This window comes from Pan paniscus, chromosome 10, assembly GCF_029289425.2.
Source record: "Pan paniscus chromosome 10, NHGRI_mPanPan1-v2.0_pri, whole genome shotgun sequence".
Classification (NCBI taxonomy): domain Eukaryota; kingdom Metazoa; phylum Chordata; class Mammalia; order Primates; family Hominidae; genus Pan; species Pan paniscus.
The window spans coordinates 31,551,042-31,567,089 of NC_073259.2; the positions used below are offsets into that span (position 1 = coordinate 31,551,042).

General features: G+C 43.1%; 1 protein-coding gene across 3 annotated transcripts in view; it reads left to right on the forward strand.

The window, feature by feature from the left end:
- PPM1H (protein phosphatase, Mg2+/Mn2+ dependent 1H) overlaps positions 1–16,048 on the forward strand; it is a 289,690-nt gene that overhangs the window by 134,032 nt on the left and 139,610 nt on the right. For all 3 annotated transcript variants that reach the window (XM_008978449.4, XM_034935524.3, XM_034935525.3), the window contains exon 4: positions 11,707–11,819. In XM_008978449.4, coding sequence (XP_008976697.3) covers positions 11,707–11,819 — 113 coding nt within the window. The remainder of the gene's footprint in view (positions 1–11,706; positions 11,820–16,048) is intronic.

The following is a 16,048-nucleotide window of genomic DNA, read 5'->3' on the forward strand; positions in this document are numbered from 1 at the left end:
ATTTACCCTTTGACTAGCAGGTGGTTTAAAATGCACCTTGCTGGGCGTGGTAGTGGTGCATGCCTGTCATTCCAGCTACTCAGGAGGCTGAGGCCGGAGGATTGTTTGAGCCCAGGAGTTCTGAGCTGTCATGTGGGTTCAGTGTCAATGTGGTGACCTCCTTGGAGCAGAGCACCACCGGGATGCCTGAGGAGGGGTGACCTAGCCCAGATCAGATACACAGCAGGTTATATCTCCAGTGCTTTTTTGTCACTGTATTCCAGCTTGTGCAATACAGCAAAACCCCATCTCTTAAAAAATAAAAGTAAGAATAAAAATGTAAAAATAAAATGCACTTCTATCTCAAGACTGTCTGATAGCCTGCAACCCTGCAATCCCAATAAAAATACCAGGAGGCTGGAAAAGATTATTTAGGAAAAAGGGAATTAAGGTAGGAAAATTGACTCCCACTCAGTCGTGGTGTAAAATCTCACTCTCTGCCTCTGTAGAGGCTCTGATGTCAATAAATGTTTCTAGACACTAATACTCAGAATGCCAAGTATTGAATTTATTTTTTTAATTATTTAGGCAAAAATTTGACAATGGGCTCTCCTTGTAATGTAATGTAATGTAATTCAGTTTGCATGGTAGAAGTGAAAAATAAAGGAAACGTTGAGATTTTCATTTCCTTCAGTTGTGACTAGTGCCACAGGACATCTTTTACCTGGAGCTGCTGCATTCTCAATTTTGTCCTCTAGATGCCAATGTCACATTGACTCAGGACTCCACAGGGGTCTCAGGCTGTTCCTGCCCATTAATGGCTCAGGGTTGCTCTTAACAACTGTGCTGGCAAAGAAAGGTTCATTCAGAAAAATACTTAAGAGGCTCATTTTTAAAATATTTCAACTTTTAATGAACCAATTCATTACCTCAAATTTTTCTTGGAAACTTAGTCACCAGCAAAAACAACAATTGTTTGCTTCATTTTCATGTGTAATTCATTCAATCAATAATATTTGTTGAGAACCAACTAGAAGCCAGGCCAGACTGGGAAAAGAATATTGAGCCGATTAGGCAAAGAAGGGTGTTAAACAAGTAAAATATAAATGGGAGGAGCCTTGAGAGGGGAAATACAGGGTGATGCAGGAGTCTGGTAAAGAGATGAAGGGAAAGGTTCCCTGGGGAGGTGATGCTAGGGTGTGGGGGCTCAGGAGTAGAGCAGACATGTGCAGGGCAGGGTCGGGAGAATGAATGCCCTGGGGCTCAGGAAACCTGGGTAACAAACCGAGCCTGAGAAAAAACCCAGGTAGGCCAAAGCCAATAAGCCACCACTGCTGTGGTGGGAAGATAGATCTTAAATGTAGCAATGGCAGGTGAATGAGGAGGAAGGCTGGAGAGCCCCTGTGGAGACCCAGGCCCAGATGTGCCATATCATGAACTTTTAGCTTTAAGCTATGTCTCTTCCCTGTTTGTTCCTTTCAGGTTTACCCCCATGCCCTAGCTTCCTCTTCACACTTTTTCCCCGCAGATTGTCTGTCTAGGTCCCCAACCTGCCTGCAGCTTACCGGGGCTTTGCACTGTGAAAGGAAAATAAAAACTGGGCCCCCAATCCACTATGGAAATTGGAAATTACTAGGAAAAAAAATTAAGCTGAAAGCTGAGTCGTGGAAGAAACTGTTTCCTTTTGTTCCTAAGCAGATACTACAGATGAATGGTTGAATATCTCCACAGGTAGCTACTCTGTGTTCACCTTATCTCACGCAAAGTGTTGATTTATTGATTTCCAGAGCCCCAGACTATCCCCTACCTGCTCCTTTTCTCTTGGAATATGTGGATGACCACACCCTCCCTCTTTCCCCTCCGGCCCACTTTTCCCCTTTAAATACTGAAGCCTTCAAATTCATCTTTGGAGAAAGGTACAGACCACAGACTGTCTCTGTGATCTGTGTTTTTTTTTCTTCCAGGCATGTCCTTACCCTTGGCAAAATAAACTGAATGGATTGAGACCTGTCTCAGATACCTTTTGGTTTACAGCACCTTTCTGGTTGGCCTTATTAAGTGAGAAGCTCACCATTCTTCGGTTCTCATGGCACCTGGAAGGGTGGCCATACCTTGTGCTTTGCTGGGGACTGGGCCAGTGGGTGCCTGCTGTCTTAATTGTTAATACTCTCCCATTTCACTCTCAGATGTGACCTTCTTTGGAATGATAAGTCTTCTGTTTAATCACAGATGCTCTTGTTTTTCTTTGCGTCATCAGAGATTTCAGAAAAACTACACTCCAGTTTCATAGAAATAATGCCTGTCTTAACCTTATTAAATTGCTTAAGGTGAGCTTCAGAATCCACTGCACAGAAATTATACCAGCTTCAAAATAATAGCTGGAAGGCCATTGCCAACTCCTTTTTCTTTCCTCCCCCTCTCAATATTAGGTTTTTGAGAGTCATTGTCTTACCGTGTAAACCTTTGGTTTTTTGAAATGCCCACAAGCCCCATGCTGTGCCAGGCAACCCGAGGACAGCTCACACCGCTGTCTATAGCAGGACAGCTTTGAATTTTCCAGATCATTCCTAAACTTTTTTTTTCACCGCAGTAGCCACCCACTCTCTAATTTTCCTGTTTCTAGATGTCCTTTAGGTATTGCGGGTTTTGTGCCATTCTGATTTTCTATAATAGGAAATTCAATATTAAGTAAGAGTTGTCATATAGGCATTTCAGCTTTGTGGCTCTCTTGCCTTCTCTTCCACTTTTAATCCCTAAAAGTAAAGTTCCCCAAGCCTTGCACCTAAGCCTCTAATTTGCCTCACTGATGACATTTATGCAGCTGTCCCTCTGGAGATTCTGAGTGTCACAATATCCTTAAAAGCAGAGCTTCTCCTTCACTGGGAGTTTTTGCTTTATTTATAATAGCTCAACAATGTGGAATCAGAATTCTTTGGACTCTCTTTGTTTCTGTCTACCTGCTTGTCTGTCTCCATCTGTTTGTCTTTTCCCTCAGTGGAATGCTGTGATATTATGATATTCTGTCTTCAACTCCATGTCCTGACATACAACTCCTAAAATCCTTGAAATCTTCAAAGTGATAAGTATCTTTTTGTATCCTAATGAGATGACTGGTGGCTGGCAGCCCCTGGGTAGCTTCTGGATGGGGTCTGTTCATAAAAAAGACCAAGGCAGGATTAGAGGGCTGTGCAACTAAGTAGAATCACACAGTAAGCTGCCGTTGATAATGTAGATGTCAGGTGTATTAATGTGAATAAAATGAAAGAATAGCCTAATTTAGATTTGCCCCAATAATTCGTGTGTGTGTGTGCGCGCACACGCGTGCATGCATCCTCAACCTCATGAGAGGGGAGAAGGGCTGAAGGGTGAGTTGATCACCAACAGCTGATGATTTAAACACTCGTGCCTATGTAATGAGGTCTCCATAAAGGCCCAAGAGAACAGGGCTCAGTGAGCTTCTGGGTAGCTGAACATGTGGAGGTCCCTGGAGGGTCACGTGCCAAGTGAGGGCATGGAAGCTCCACACCGTATGCATCTCTTCATCCATATCCTTTGTAATATCCTTTATAATGAACTAGCAAATGTAAGTAAATTTTTCCTGATTTCTGTGAGCCACTCTAGCAAATTAATCGAACCTTAGGAGAGGGGGGTCTTGGGAACCCAGATTTATAGCTGGTCAGTCAGAAGCACAGGTAAACCAACCTGGGGCTTGCGACTGGCATCAGAAGTGGGAGTCGGTTGGGAGACTGAGCCCTCAACCTGTGAAATCTGATGCTATCTCCAAGTACATAATAGTGTGGAATTGAACTGGAGGACGCCCAGCTGGTGTCTTCTGCAGAACTGATTGCTTGCTGGTTATGTGGGGGAAAACTCTCACACATTTGGTCACAGAAGTCTTCTGTATTGGTTGTTGTGGGATGAGAACAGAGGAAAAACAGTTTGTGTTGTTTTCACTAAGAACTGCTCTTCTCAGTCACTAGTATTTATTGAGCTTACATCTTAAAATCAGTATTCTTTTAGACACCACCGAGGAAGTAAAAGATAAGATCTTATGGTCAGGCACTTTGGTCCACACCTATAATCCCAGCACTTTGGGAGGCCCAGGTGGGCAGATCACTTGAGGCCAGGAGTTTGAGACCAGCCTAACCAACATGGCAAAACCCTGTCTCTACTAAAATTATTAAAAATTTAGCCAGGCGTGGTGGTGCATGCCTGCAATCCCAGCTACTTGGGAGGCTGAGGCATGAGAATCATTTGAATTCCGGAGACAGAGGTTGCAGTGAGCCAAGATCACACCACTGCACCCTAGCCTGGGCAACGGAGCGAGACTCTGTCTCAAAAACAAAACAAGGCTGGGCGTGGTGGCTCACGCCTGTAATCCCAGCACTTTGGGAGGCCCAGGCAGGTGGATCACGAGGTCAGGAGATTGAGACCACGGTGAAACCCCGTCTCTACTAAAAATACAAAAAAATTAGCTGGGCGTGGTGGTGGGCGGTAGTCCCAGCTACTCGGGAGCCTGAGGCAGGAGAATGGTGTGAACCCGGGAGGCGGAGCTTACAGTGAGCGGAGATCGCACCACTGCACTCCAACCTGGGTGACAGAGCGAGACTCTCTGTCTCAAAAATATATATATATATATATTTTATCTGGGGGCATTTGTAGTCCCACATTATATGAATATAGAAATATGCAATATCTTATTTATTTTGATATTCTAAATAACAAAAGGAGGTAGTGAAATGTTGACACCTTTCCAAAAGGGAAACACTGTTAAAAATGTTCAGAAACACTCAAGTCAGAATAAATAGTACCTATTTCTGGGGAAAAAGTAGGTACTAGTCACAAAATACAGACGAACAGAAGAGAAAAAAATGCTTCCAATGAGGGGAGATGGTAACAGTTTCATCAAATACTATAAGCTTCTTTGAGAGCAGTGCTTTTCATCTTTGGTCCTCGGGTTGCCTGGCACAGCTTGGGGCTTGTGGTGAAGGTGACCTATGACCACTGGTTTTTAATACTTACTGTGTACACTGTCAGAGGTAGGTGTGCCCCTACAACCCCCTGATTGTATCTCAGATCTTCCTTCATAGTGTGAAGGCTATGTAGCGAATCCCTCCTGTGTCCACTATGAAAAGTGAGCCATGGCTTCCTAAAGGACCAAAATCTCAGGAATTTTCTGACTGACTTCAATTCTGCTTCCCAGCAAGGCCTGGCTTAGCTCTGTTTTGTCACCTATTATATTTATATTGTCGCTTGGCCCAGGACAATAGGTATAAATAAGACAAGTGTCTTCTAAGTCCTGATTTCAAACCTCCTCCCTACTTCTCCACCCTCCCAAAAACATGGTTGAATAATCAACATTTCAGACTCATGGAGGAAGTCGATTCCACTGCAGGGTTAGTTACAGGAAGCCTTTGCCCTCCTAGGGATCAGAACCAAGTTAGCAGTGATTACCCTTTTAACCTGTTAACTATGGGATTTGAGCTCTGGACATAGCCGGGAGGATCTCAGAGTTCTATTTCCTTTTAAGAGTGGGTCTAGATTCCCCGCCAGAGTCGGTTCTTAGGAAGGGAAGAAAATGGCAATATTTTAACTTATGGAACTACTATATGTAATTCCATCACTGGGTAAATGATTGGAAATACCAAGCAGCTAGACTTTGTTGATAAAAACCGTATAAATACATGGTGACATTGTGACAAAAAGGGGGCAAAGTTTATAGTTTAGAAATCTATAAATTGGTGTTTATAGATTAATTATAATAAATAAATTAGTGTTTTCCAAAATTAGCATGTTAATGGTAAATTGGGAACCCACATAGCTGTCTTTATTTAAGTTGGTTTTGTTCTCTTTGTTTTTGTTAGAACAGGAAGTTTCTCTAGGAAGGAATGAGCATGTGATTCCACCAGCAGCCGGCAGGTGGCAATAGTAGGCAGTAGAGTGCTGGTTTTTCTTCCCCATTGCCTGGCTGGCAGATGGCCTTGTTCTCAGAATAAACCGGGATCAGATTTGGATACTAAAACCATGCAGAATCTGATTATTTGTGACTGACACTATTAGCAGTGTGCTCAGAGCCGTGTTTTAACTCAGCTAGGGGGAGCTGCCAGGTCCTATTGAAACTACCCAACACTTGCTCCTTTCTGCTACCAGATATTGCTTTCCTTTTGCAACCTGAAATTGGTAGGAAACAAAGAATGACCTTGGAGTTGCATCATCTATGGGACTTTCAAACCAAATTATTACCATCCCGGGCAATATTTTTATCTTGCACTTCTTTCCTGCTGAATTAGTCTCATTGCACACACATCTCTGTTTGCTTTTTTTTTTTTTTTTTGAAACGGAGTTTCTCTCTTGTTGCCCAGGCTGGAGTGCAATGGCGCGATCTTGGCTTGGCGCGATCTGGGCTCACGGCAACCTCCGCCTCCCGGGTTCAAGCAATTCTCCTGCCTCAGCCTCCCGAGTAGCTGGGATTACAAGCATGCGCCATCACACCCGGCTAATTTTGTATTTTTAGTAGAGACGGGGTTTCTACGTGTTGGTCAAGCTGGTCTCCACTGCCCGACCTCAGGTGATCTGCCTGCCTCGGCCTCCCAAAGTGCTGAGATTACAGGCGTGAGCCACCGCGCCCGGCCCTCTGTTTGCTTTCTCGGCTCCCGTTTCTCCTTGCAACAAGGAGCAAAATAAAATCCCACATGTTAAAAACTGGATCCATTGTTTGATTTAAAGATTAACCTCGCTTAAATGTAGTGTTTAAGCAGACACAACAGAAGATAACTCAGTCCTGCTACCTAGAAAGTTGCCCTGCAAGGTCTTCAGGACTATTGATTAAGCAGATAAATCAATTATCTTGTTAATTGAATCTTATGAGTCATTTAATCGATCCTTTTAGACCATACTTGAATGATAGTATATGCATGTGTTTTGCTAATCAGTTTATTCTAGACACAGGGCTCAGGGTTCATTGACAGCAAAAATAGGGAGATATTCTAAATCAGTCCTTGCTTAGCACAAAGCAGTAAGCAGTTTTTCCCGTGATTTCATTGATTTTTGTAAAAATACCAAAAACTTGAGGTTTTTAAAAAAATAGTTCCATGTTTTTATTTATTATGTAGAATATTAAAAACTTAATCTAATCTGAAAGGTGAGGATTTGAAGAAAAAAGGTAGATAATGCAATGGTAAATGTATCTTTATTGACTTAATTTATCATGTTTGCTCTGATAGTAAAAGAACCACCCAGATGGTCCTTTAATGTTCCTTTCAGTACTAAGATTTTGTGAAACATCTTTTAAAGAGGAGTAGGTGGTGTATGTAGGGAAAAAATAAATGTGCTATTTTGGCTTCTAGGGAGGAGGGGGAGGGAAGCAATTATTTTTAGAATATGTTCTAGTTGCACACGGTTTTAGAAGAAATAGAAGAGTGTGTTTTAACGACAGTGAATCCTTCAGGGGGATGAAGTCTATGGAAACACGTCTTTCAAATCCTTCCCACCATGATCCCAGAGAGGACACTTGTAATTAAAGTGTGTGTGTGCACATGTGCATGTATGCACACTTATGTTCCCACACAAATGTGGGGGAGGGAGGTGGCAAACGCATGCACATGTTAGCAAAGTCTCTTGGATTAAAAAGTACTTAAGTTCACTCTTTATGAGAAAGTGCTGCCAAATTTAGCATTCCTTATTCAGGGGGAGCTACAGAGGGAATGTAGCTGAATGTAGAAAAAGGTGAAAGAAATAATGAAATCAGTTAGAAAAAAATATTGAGTCACACTATTAATATAATACCAAGGGGTTAAATGGGTAAGCTAACTGGAATGTTTCCCCCAAAGTTAAAGCAGAAAAGTTTTAGTGCTGAGCTCTTTACCTTGATTTTTTTCCTTAAGCATTACATAATTTTCTAAGCAGAATTTCTTGTGATAGAAACCATGATAAATAATGTACCTACCTGTGGTGTAGCCCGAACTTGCTTAACTGAGTCCCAAAGGAGTTTGTTGCCATGGACGGCCCTGTTACATGGACTTTTTGCACCATAACGTTTCTACCTTTTGGATCATACTAGTGGTTTGATCAAGTCTATCAAACAAACATCATTCACATTCTAGTCTATAGACAGTATACAAGCAGTAGGTGTTCAAATAATTTTTTGAGATGAAGTCTCGCTCTGTTGCCCAGGCTAGAGTGCAGTGGTGTGGTGCGATCTTGGCTCACTGCAACCTCCGGCTCCCGGGTTCAAGCAATTCTCCTATCTCAGCCTCCCAAGTAGCTTGGACTATAGGTGCACACCACCACACCCAGCTAACTTTTTTTGTATTTTTAGTAGAGACAGGGTTTCATCATGTTGATCAGGCTGGTCTCAAAATCCTGACCTCAGGTGATCCACCTGCCTGAGCCTCCCAAAGTGCTGGGATTACAGGCATGAGCCACCACGCCCAGCGTTTTCAAATAATTTTTAATAAATATTGTCTTTCAGCCTTTTAGGTATTCAAGCAAATATTGATTCTGACAGTGAAAAAATAGTCTCTGTAGCTGAGCAGTTCCTTTTGATGTATTGGATGCAGACTCTTTATCAACTTATATAATTCAGTAAAATATGTATCTATCATAGTATCAACTTTATATGCGTTCTTTAAATGCAAAAAATAGCAATTCCATCCACAAACCCCTTTGTCAGTAGGGTTTGGGGTTCTGTTTTTATGGGTTTTCTTGGAGGTTAAACAGGCATCTTGATGTTTTCCTTCTCCTCTCTTCTACTTGCTTGAGATAATTCTTCCCACCTGACACCCATGCCCCTCCTCCTCATCCTCCAGCCTTCTACCAGTCTTGTGTAGGTTCTGATAACCATTCTTGTCAGTCAAGCATTTTAATTGAAGCATGGGTTTCTGCTTAATTATTATCTCAGCGAGTGTTGGCATTGTAAGCTTTTCATTTGTGAATTGTGGAATCCATTTTTCATATTAAGGCAGAGGTGAGGGGATAGGCAGATAAAAAAATTTTTAATTTATTTCTTCATTTGTCCATTGAATGGATATTTATTAAACTACCATTTACCTGGCCTAACCTAGGTGTTGAGGGTCTAAGGTGAGCAAGAAAGGCCACCGCTCTCAATGTTGAAGCTTCTGGGCTGCGGGAAGGGTCCAGATATCCTACTAAGCCCCTCACACATGCCAGCTAATTTAACCTCACGACAGTCCTTTAAGAAAGCTAATTTATACACAGTTGAAGTAAATGTTAAAAATCCCACATAGTCCTTTGAAGTTTGCCCCATGCTTGATGCTTCTGCAGCTTTTGCTGCTGCTGTTCACTCCCATATTGAAGTGTTTCCTCACTTGTTTATCAACCACTACATCCCCCAACACATATTCCTACCTCCTCCCCGTGGCTCTCCAGCTCCCCTCCCCCAATCTCTTACCCAGCTCTCTCCCAGTGTGTTGGTCTCTCCCAAGTCCTGGCTTTGTGTTTTTTCTCTATTTACTGGTTTTTGTTGTTATTTTGTTTTTGTTTTTGAGACAGGGTCTCGCTCTGTCACCCCGGCTGAAGCACAGTGGCATGAGCATGGCTTACTGCAGCCTCGAACTCCTGGGCTCAAGAAATCCTCTATCCTCAGCCTCCGAAGTAGCTAAGACTACAGGCATGTGCCACCACACCCAGCTAACTATTTTTTATAGAGATGGGGGTATCACTATGTTGCCCAGGCTGGTCTTGAACTCCTAGCCTCAAGTGACCTCCTGTCTCTGCCTCCCAAAGTATTGGAATTACAGGCGTTAGCCACCGTGCCTGGCTTCCATTTGCTCTTTAACCAGTATGATATCCCTAAGCTCAAGCTCTTCTGTTTCCAGTTTCCCATTGGTGATTTACCCTTTTTATGTTACCATCTCTGGCCCCTAGAGCAAAGCAGTTGCTGGTAAATGCTGGGGTCTTGACTTCTCTCCCCCTTTTCCATGAGGAGTGTGGTTGAAGCAGCTGAGCTCTAACTCTGTGGGATTCTCAGGATTACAATAGTGGCCTGACCCTAGATCTGCCAACAACAGCATCAACGTCACCATTTCTTCCTCTTCCTGTAATTTTTAGCCAGCCCTCATTTTCCTTCCCTCTGCACCAAAAGTAGTAGATTACCACTGGAAGATTTGGCATTATTTTAGCCAGGCATTCAGTGTATCTTACTAACACAGATTTTTCTGAGGTAACAGAACCTTTGCTTCTATCGCTAACACAGAATTTCACAGGTATCTGTCTTGATGATGCCAGTGTTGGTCTATTTTTAATATCAGTTTCTTGGGGAGGCCTCATTAGGTGGCAGGTAACAACACAAACTTTGGAAGAGAAGCAGGTTGGAATCCAGACTCTAGCCAGGTAAATATGGGCAGGCTACCCCACTTCTCTGCAACTAAACAATGAGGTTCATAGTGATGGTCTTGAGGACGATATGAGAGTTTGAGTATAAAGTGCTCAGCACACTACGTGCGTAGAGAAAGTTCTCAATGAATGTTTCTAATTATTATAAACGTTTTACCATTGTAAATTGGTGGCTGTGGGAAGAGGAAAAGTCAGGTCAGAGTTCAGAAGCCCTATAAGTCATGTTAAGTCATTTAAGTCATTTATAATTTATTTAAGTCATTTTAAGTCATTTATAAGTCATTGTAAGTCTTTGCCCTATAAGTCATGGCTTGACTCCTGCCTGTGTTGAATAGAAGACATCTTTCTGTAATTTATCTGTGAAAGAGACTATTTATCCAAGACTTTGGAGTTTAAAACATTGATCATGTCTGGGCTGGGTATGGTGGCCCAGTGCTTTGGGAGGCTGAGACAGGATTGTTTGAGGCCAAGAGTTTGAGACCAGCCTGGGCAACATAGTGAGACCCTGTCCCCACAAAAAACGGAGGAGTTAGCTGGGTGTGGTGGCTGCACAGACCTGTAGTCCCAGCTACTCAGGAGGCTAAGGCAGGAGGCTTGAGCCCAGGAGGTCAAGGCTACAGTGAGCTATGATCATACCACTGCACTCCAGCCTGGGTGACAGAGCAAACCTTCTCTCTAAAAAGACAAGGCTGGGTGCAGTGGCTCATGCCTGTAATCCCAGCACTTTGGGAGGCCGAGGCAGGCAGATTGCTTGAGCATAGGAGTTCGAGACCAGCCTGGACCATGTGGCAAGACCCCATCTCTACAAAAAATACAAAAATTAGCCGGGCATGGTGGTGCGCACCTGTGGTCCCAGGTACTCGGAAGGCTGAGGTGGGAGGATTGCTTGAGCCTGGGAAGCACAGGTTGCAGTGAGCCAAGACTGGGCCACTGCATTCTAGCCTGGGTGACAGAGCCAGATCCTGTCTTCAAAAAACAAACAAAACATTGATCAGGTCCAAGTACTTGTCATCCTCAGCCTCTCTAGTGTATGTTTCACATGGTAGCTCATGCAATCCACAAAGACTAAATTTTCCATAAGCTGTGATATTTACTGAATACAACTTATATTTTATTTGCATTTTTGTCTGATTGTTTCTGTTTGCTGTCTATTGTTTCCTGTCTCTGGTTCACAGATGGTCTAATATGTGGCAGTTTTATGCCAGTGTCCTCTCCAGAAATGCTCATTAGGTGGTAGGAAAGCAAGCACTAAAGATTTTTCTAGTCCCTTCTTGAAGCACATTCAGAGTCTGGGGACTGTCAAGAGAATGAAAGTGAGAAAGCTTTTGCTACACATCCTGCACAATCCAACACTAACTCTGTTTTATTCTCCAGGACCTACAGATAGAACGAGAGAGGAGTTCATATAATATATCTGGTGGCTGCACGGCCCTCATTGTGATTTGCCTTTTGGGGAAGCTGTATGTTGCAAATGCTGGGGATAGCAGGTAAGCAGATGAGCTGTCTGATTCTTGCTAATTTCTAATGCCTTCTGATGTTTTTATTTTGTCTCAAAAATTAAATGATTAGAAATAATTAAAGACAGGCCTTCTACATCAGAATGAAAATGCATTTAAGGACAATCAGGTTGATATTACAAGGTAAAGGCAGTCTCTTACTTATGCATATAGCAGTTCATGTACACGTCTGTGATAAATCTAAACCAGTAGTATTCAAACGTTTTTTGACTTCAGAATCTGTTTCTCAATGAAAACTTAGCAGGAGCATAATATGTGAGTGTGATGAGGAGGAAGGAAAGGGATTCGAGTGCCCTGGGTGTTTGGAAGGGGGCCTGGGATGACTCCCCAGTTGACTCCACTTTACTTAGTGACTTTGCACTGTTCTCTCCCAGAAGCTTCTCCTTTTATGCACATTCCCTTAGAAGCTGCAGTTGCCTCACGTTCGGGTTCAACTAAAGGAAATTTGAGCCAAGAGATCATTGTTAACCCTTCCTTTATCCAGCATTGCCAGGGAATAAGATACATTTATGTTTTTATTTCATTTATTTTTTAAAAATTAGACACAGGGTCTCACTATGTTGCCCAAGCTAGACCCAGATTCCTGGGCTCAAACAATCCTCCCACCTCAGCAGCCTGAGTAGCTGGGATTACAGGTTGCACCACCACCTGGCAGTTGTGATTTTCTTTTAAATAACTGATGCTTCTTCACTTTTGGTGTGGGGAATTTTTAAATTACAGATTTTGCAACAAATATTCTAACATGTATTACACACTTCTCCACCGCTTTCATAATGAAATATGCTGGCCTGAGAGTGGGGCCTTTTCCAAAGAACTGACTCTTTATTCTGAAAGTAGTAAAAGTACAGGACTTTTCCCCCCGAAGGGCTGTGAGGACTCTCATTCTTCTGTCCCCTTCCTCTAGGTCACATGGCTCTTGCGGGCTCTCCTGCTTGCTCCACCCTTTTTGAGGTCTGATCCCACCCCTTCCCTTTCCCCTTCCCTGTCTCCAGCTTAAGTTGCTGTTGCCTCTGCAGCCCAGACCACCAATTCCCTTGAGGCAATCAAGAAATTCACCTTAATTTTACTTCCATTTACAAAGCAGACTTAGGCTGAGGCAGCCTTCATTCCTCCTAGTAAAGCGTCCTTTCCAAGGGAAGATCCCAGAGAACAAGGAGCGAACCGTCCTGGCAGTGGTTTTGGGGGCTTGAAGATTGGTGTTTGTTGAAGGTCTGTTGCTTTCAAAAGTATATATGTGGTGACATAAACGTATATATATACATTTTACAACAAATATTCTAACGTGTATTACATGAAATGTAATTACATGTTCTAACATGAAAGAGGTGGAGAAGTGTGTAATACATGTTGTAAAAATGTATATATTTACGTTTCCTTGTAAAATTCTGCCCATTAAATGGAAGTATGTGTAAGATGCTATGTTTACATGGCTGCCATTCCCATGTCTCAGGTCAGGGTTCTGACAGGAGACAGACTCCAACTCAGATGGGTCAACTGTGAATGAAGGAGGTAGAGAGAACCGGCCAGGAGTGTTGAGGTCCCCAGGAAGGAGTTGACCACCCTGAGGAACCAGGGAAGGAAACGCTGTAGCAGAGCCAAGGAGAGTGGGAGCCACTAATGAGGGACCACTGGGCAGGAGCTGTTAGAAGGAATGGGAGAAGAGATGCTGACTTCTCTCTGCCCGCCCTCCCATCTCTTGCCTGACCTTCCCATCGGCTGACCCCAGCAGGAAGCCAGCTGATGAGTGGCCCAGGGAGGTCAGCCTGCTAGGACACAGACACAGGCCAGGGCAGTACCTCCAGGATGGGGACAGATGGAAAAGAACCAGCACATCTGCTACCCCTCCTTTCCTCTCCCCGCTCAGGGTTTAAGCAGCTTCAAAGACAGGAATCTATGGTCTTCAGGGGCTTTTAAAACACACTGAGTGGCCAGCCCCTGGCCTCTTGTTCAGTTCCTGATCTTGAGCTGGTCAGTAGACAGAGGAGAGCAGCAAAGGAGGCAATTCATTGCTCTTTGTCTGCTCCAATCGAGTAAGACCGAGTGGATGATTCAGCTGTTGCACTCACGTTCACCTTTTGCCTTTATGTCTGGTTTCCTGTCCTTTAAAATGAGTTTGCTTCCTGGCCCACTCAGGGACTAAGGAAGTGACTGAGTGCCTTGCTCCTGGAAACAGGCCCACCCTACCTCCCAGGGAAGTGCCTTTCACCAGATGACCTGAGTCAGAAGTTAACTCAACTTCCCGGCTGGAATACCTTTATGTTAGACTGTTCTTCAAGACTCAACTCCTCCCCAGTGCCTTTTTCTCTTTTTTTTTTTTTTTTTCCTCATTTTTAAACGTAGTTTCCTTCAAAGCTCCAGGCTCCTTAAAAGAGCCACCTACCTAGCCAGGGCTTCTAAGCTTGCATCCCAGAAGCTCCAGTCCTCTGTCCCGGAATCTGCCAGTCCCAAGAGTTCATCTTCTGGGCTCTTGCCTTCTGTTGTACTTAGGTGCCAATTTCCAGACCAGACTTCAATTTCATCTATAAAGGCAGTGGTATTGGACTAGATAATCTCTAAAAATTATCCCATGAGGAGTGACACTTTTAGAAAGTAAAGTTGTACTATAAAGTATCTTTTGGTTATTTTATATTTCTTATAATTTGTTTTGGAAATGTTAATGTAACTGAAGTTCTTGTATTTCTAAGTGTTCATAAAAGTATGATGTTTTGGCCGGGCATGGTGGTTCACGCCTATAATCCCAGCACTTTGGGAGGCCAAGGCGGGCGGATCATGAGGTCAGGAGATCGAGACCATCCTGGACAATATGGTGAAACCCCATCTCCACTAAAAATACAAAAAAAATGAGCGGGTGTGGCGGCACACGCCGGTAGTCCCGGCTACCTGGGAGGCTGAGGCAGGAGAATCACTTGAACATGGGAGGCAGAGGTTGCAGTGGGCCAAGATTGTGCCACTGCACTCCAGCCTGGGCAACACAGCAAGGCTCCGTCTCCAAAAAAAAAAAAAGTGTTTTGTTTTACATGTTATATCCAATCATTTGAAAAGCCTAACGGATACTTTTATCCTTAATAAAGCTGTAAAACATTTTTTAAAAATCAAAAAAGCAGTATCTCTAAAACCTAATAAGCTTAATGATAAAATACTACCTCTAAAACCTCATAAGCTTAATTATGCTTACAGTATTCTAGCCCCAGTATCCAGATATAAATTTGGGGTTTTGTAGTTGATTATTTGGGTTTGCTGTTCACATATGGGTCATACTTCAGGAAACCTGAGAACAATGTGAGTTGGTATTTTTATGTGCTATCCAAAGGATCGTTTATGCGACACTTACTAGAGTGCTATTTGCAGCTCTTTTATAAACAATAGATACTGATATCATCTTCTAGGATCGTTGTCTAGTTTGCCATACTAATAATATAGGTATTTGAGCTTACAGAAATATTCAGTTATTCCCAAGAAACCACAGCTAAGTGAGCTTTGATCATATCTGTGGAAATGTAGGTCCATTATCACTGATTGACGAGCAGTCAGGAATCCCAGGGCTCAGTTTAAAACAAATGCTTAGGGCCGCAGAAGGTTCTGGCAACAGAGCCTTGATTAATGAAGGGCTAAGTTTTCTTCTTTATTGCTAGATATTAGCTGTCATGTGCTTTTTTTTTTACATCTTGACAGTTTCGAGAGTAAAAAATATTTGTTATATGTTCACTGCCCCCATAATTATTCACGCTCAGGAAAAGAGAAGCTTTGCCCTGGTTTGATTTGGAAGCTGCCAATGGTCAGGAACTAAGCTGTGTAACATCTGATTTACCATCAGACATCTGCACACTTAGGGGTTGTATTCAGGAAATGTTGCCTGATGCTGTTTGTGGCTTTATGGGTTTTTGAGTCAACGACCATCCCATTCAGAGGACATAGGACCATTCATGTAGGATGGTCCACAGTGACGCGAGTACCTGATCCATGTGGTCTGGTCCATGCCCTGATAGAACTTGCCCTTCTACTCTGCCGAGCTAACCAGCCACAGAGGCACATGCAGTAACTGCTTGATGCATGCCAGTTGCTTTATTTTTCCCCGGCAGAGTCAGCCAACTCAACACCTAGGGGATCATAAGGGACCAGGAAAGAAGCAGATGGTGGGCGGATTTTCACTTCAAGCAAAAAATGAACCAGTAGCATGCAAATGTCATGCAAAGCAATAT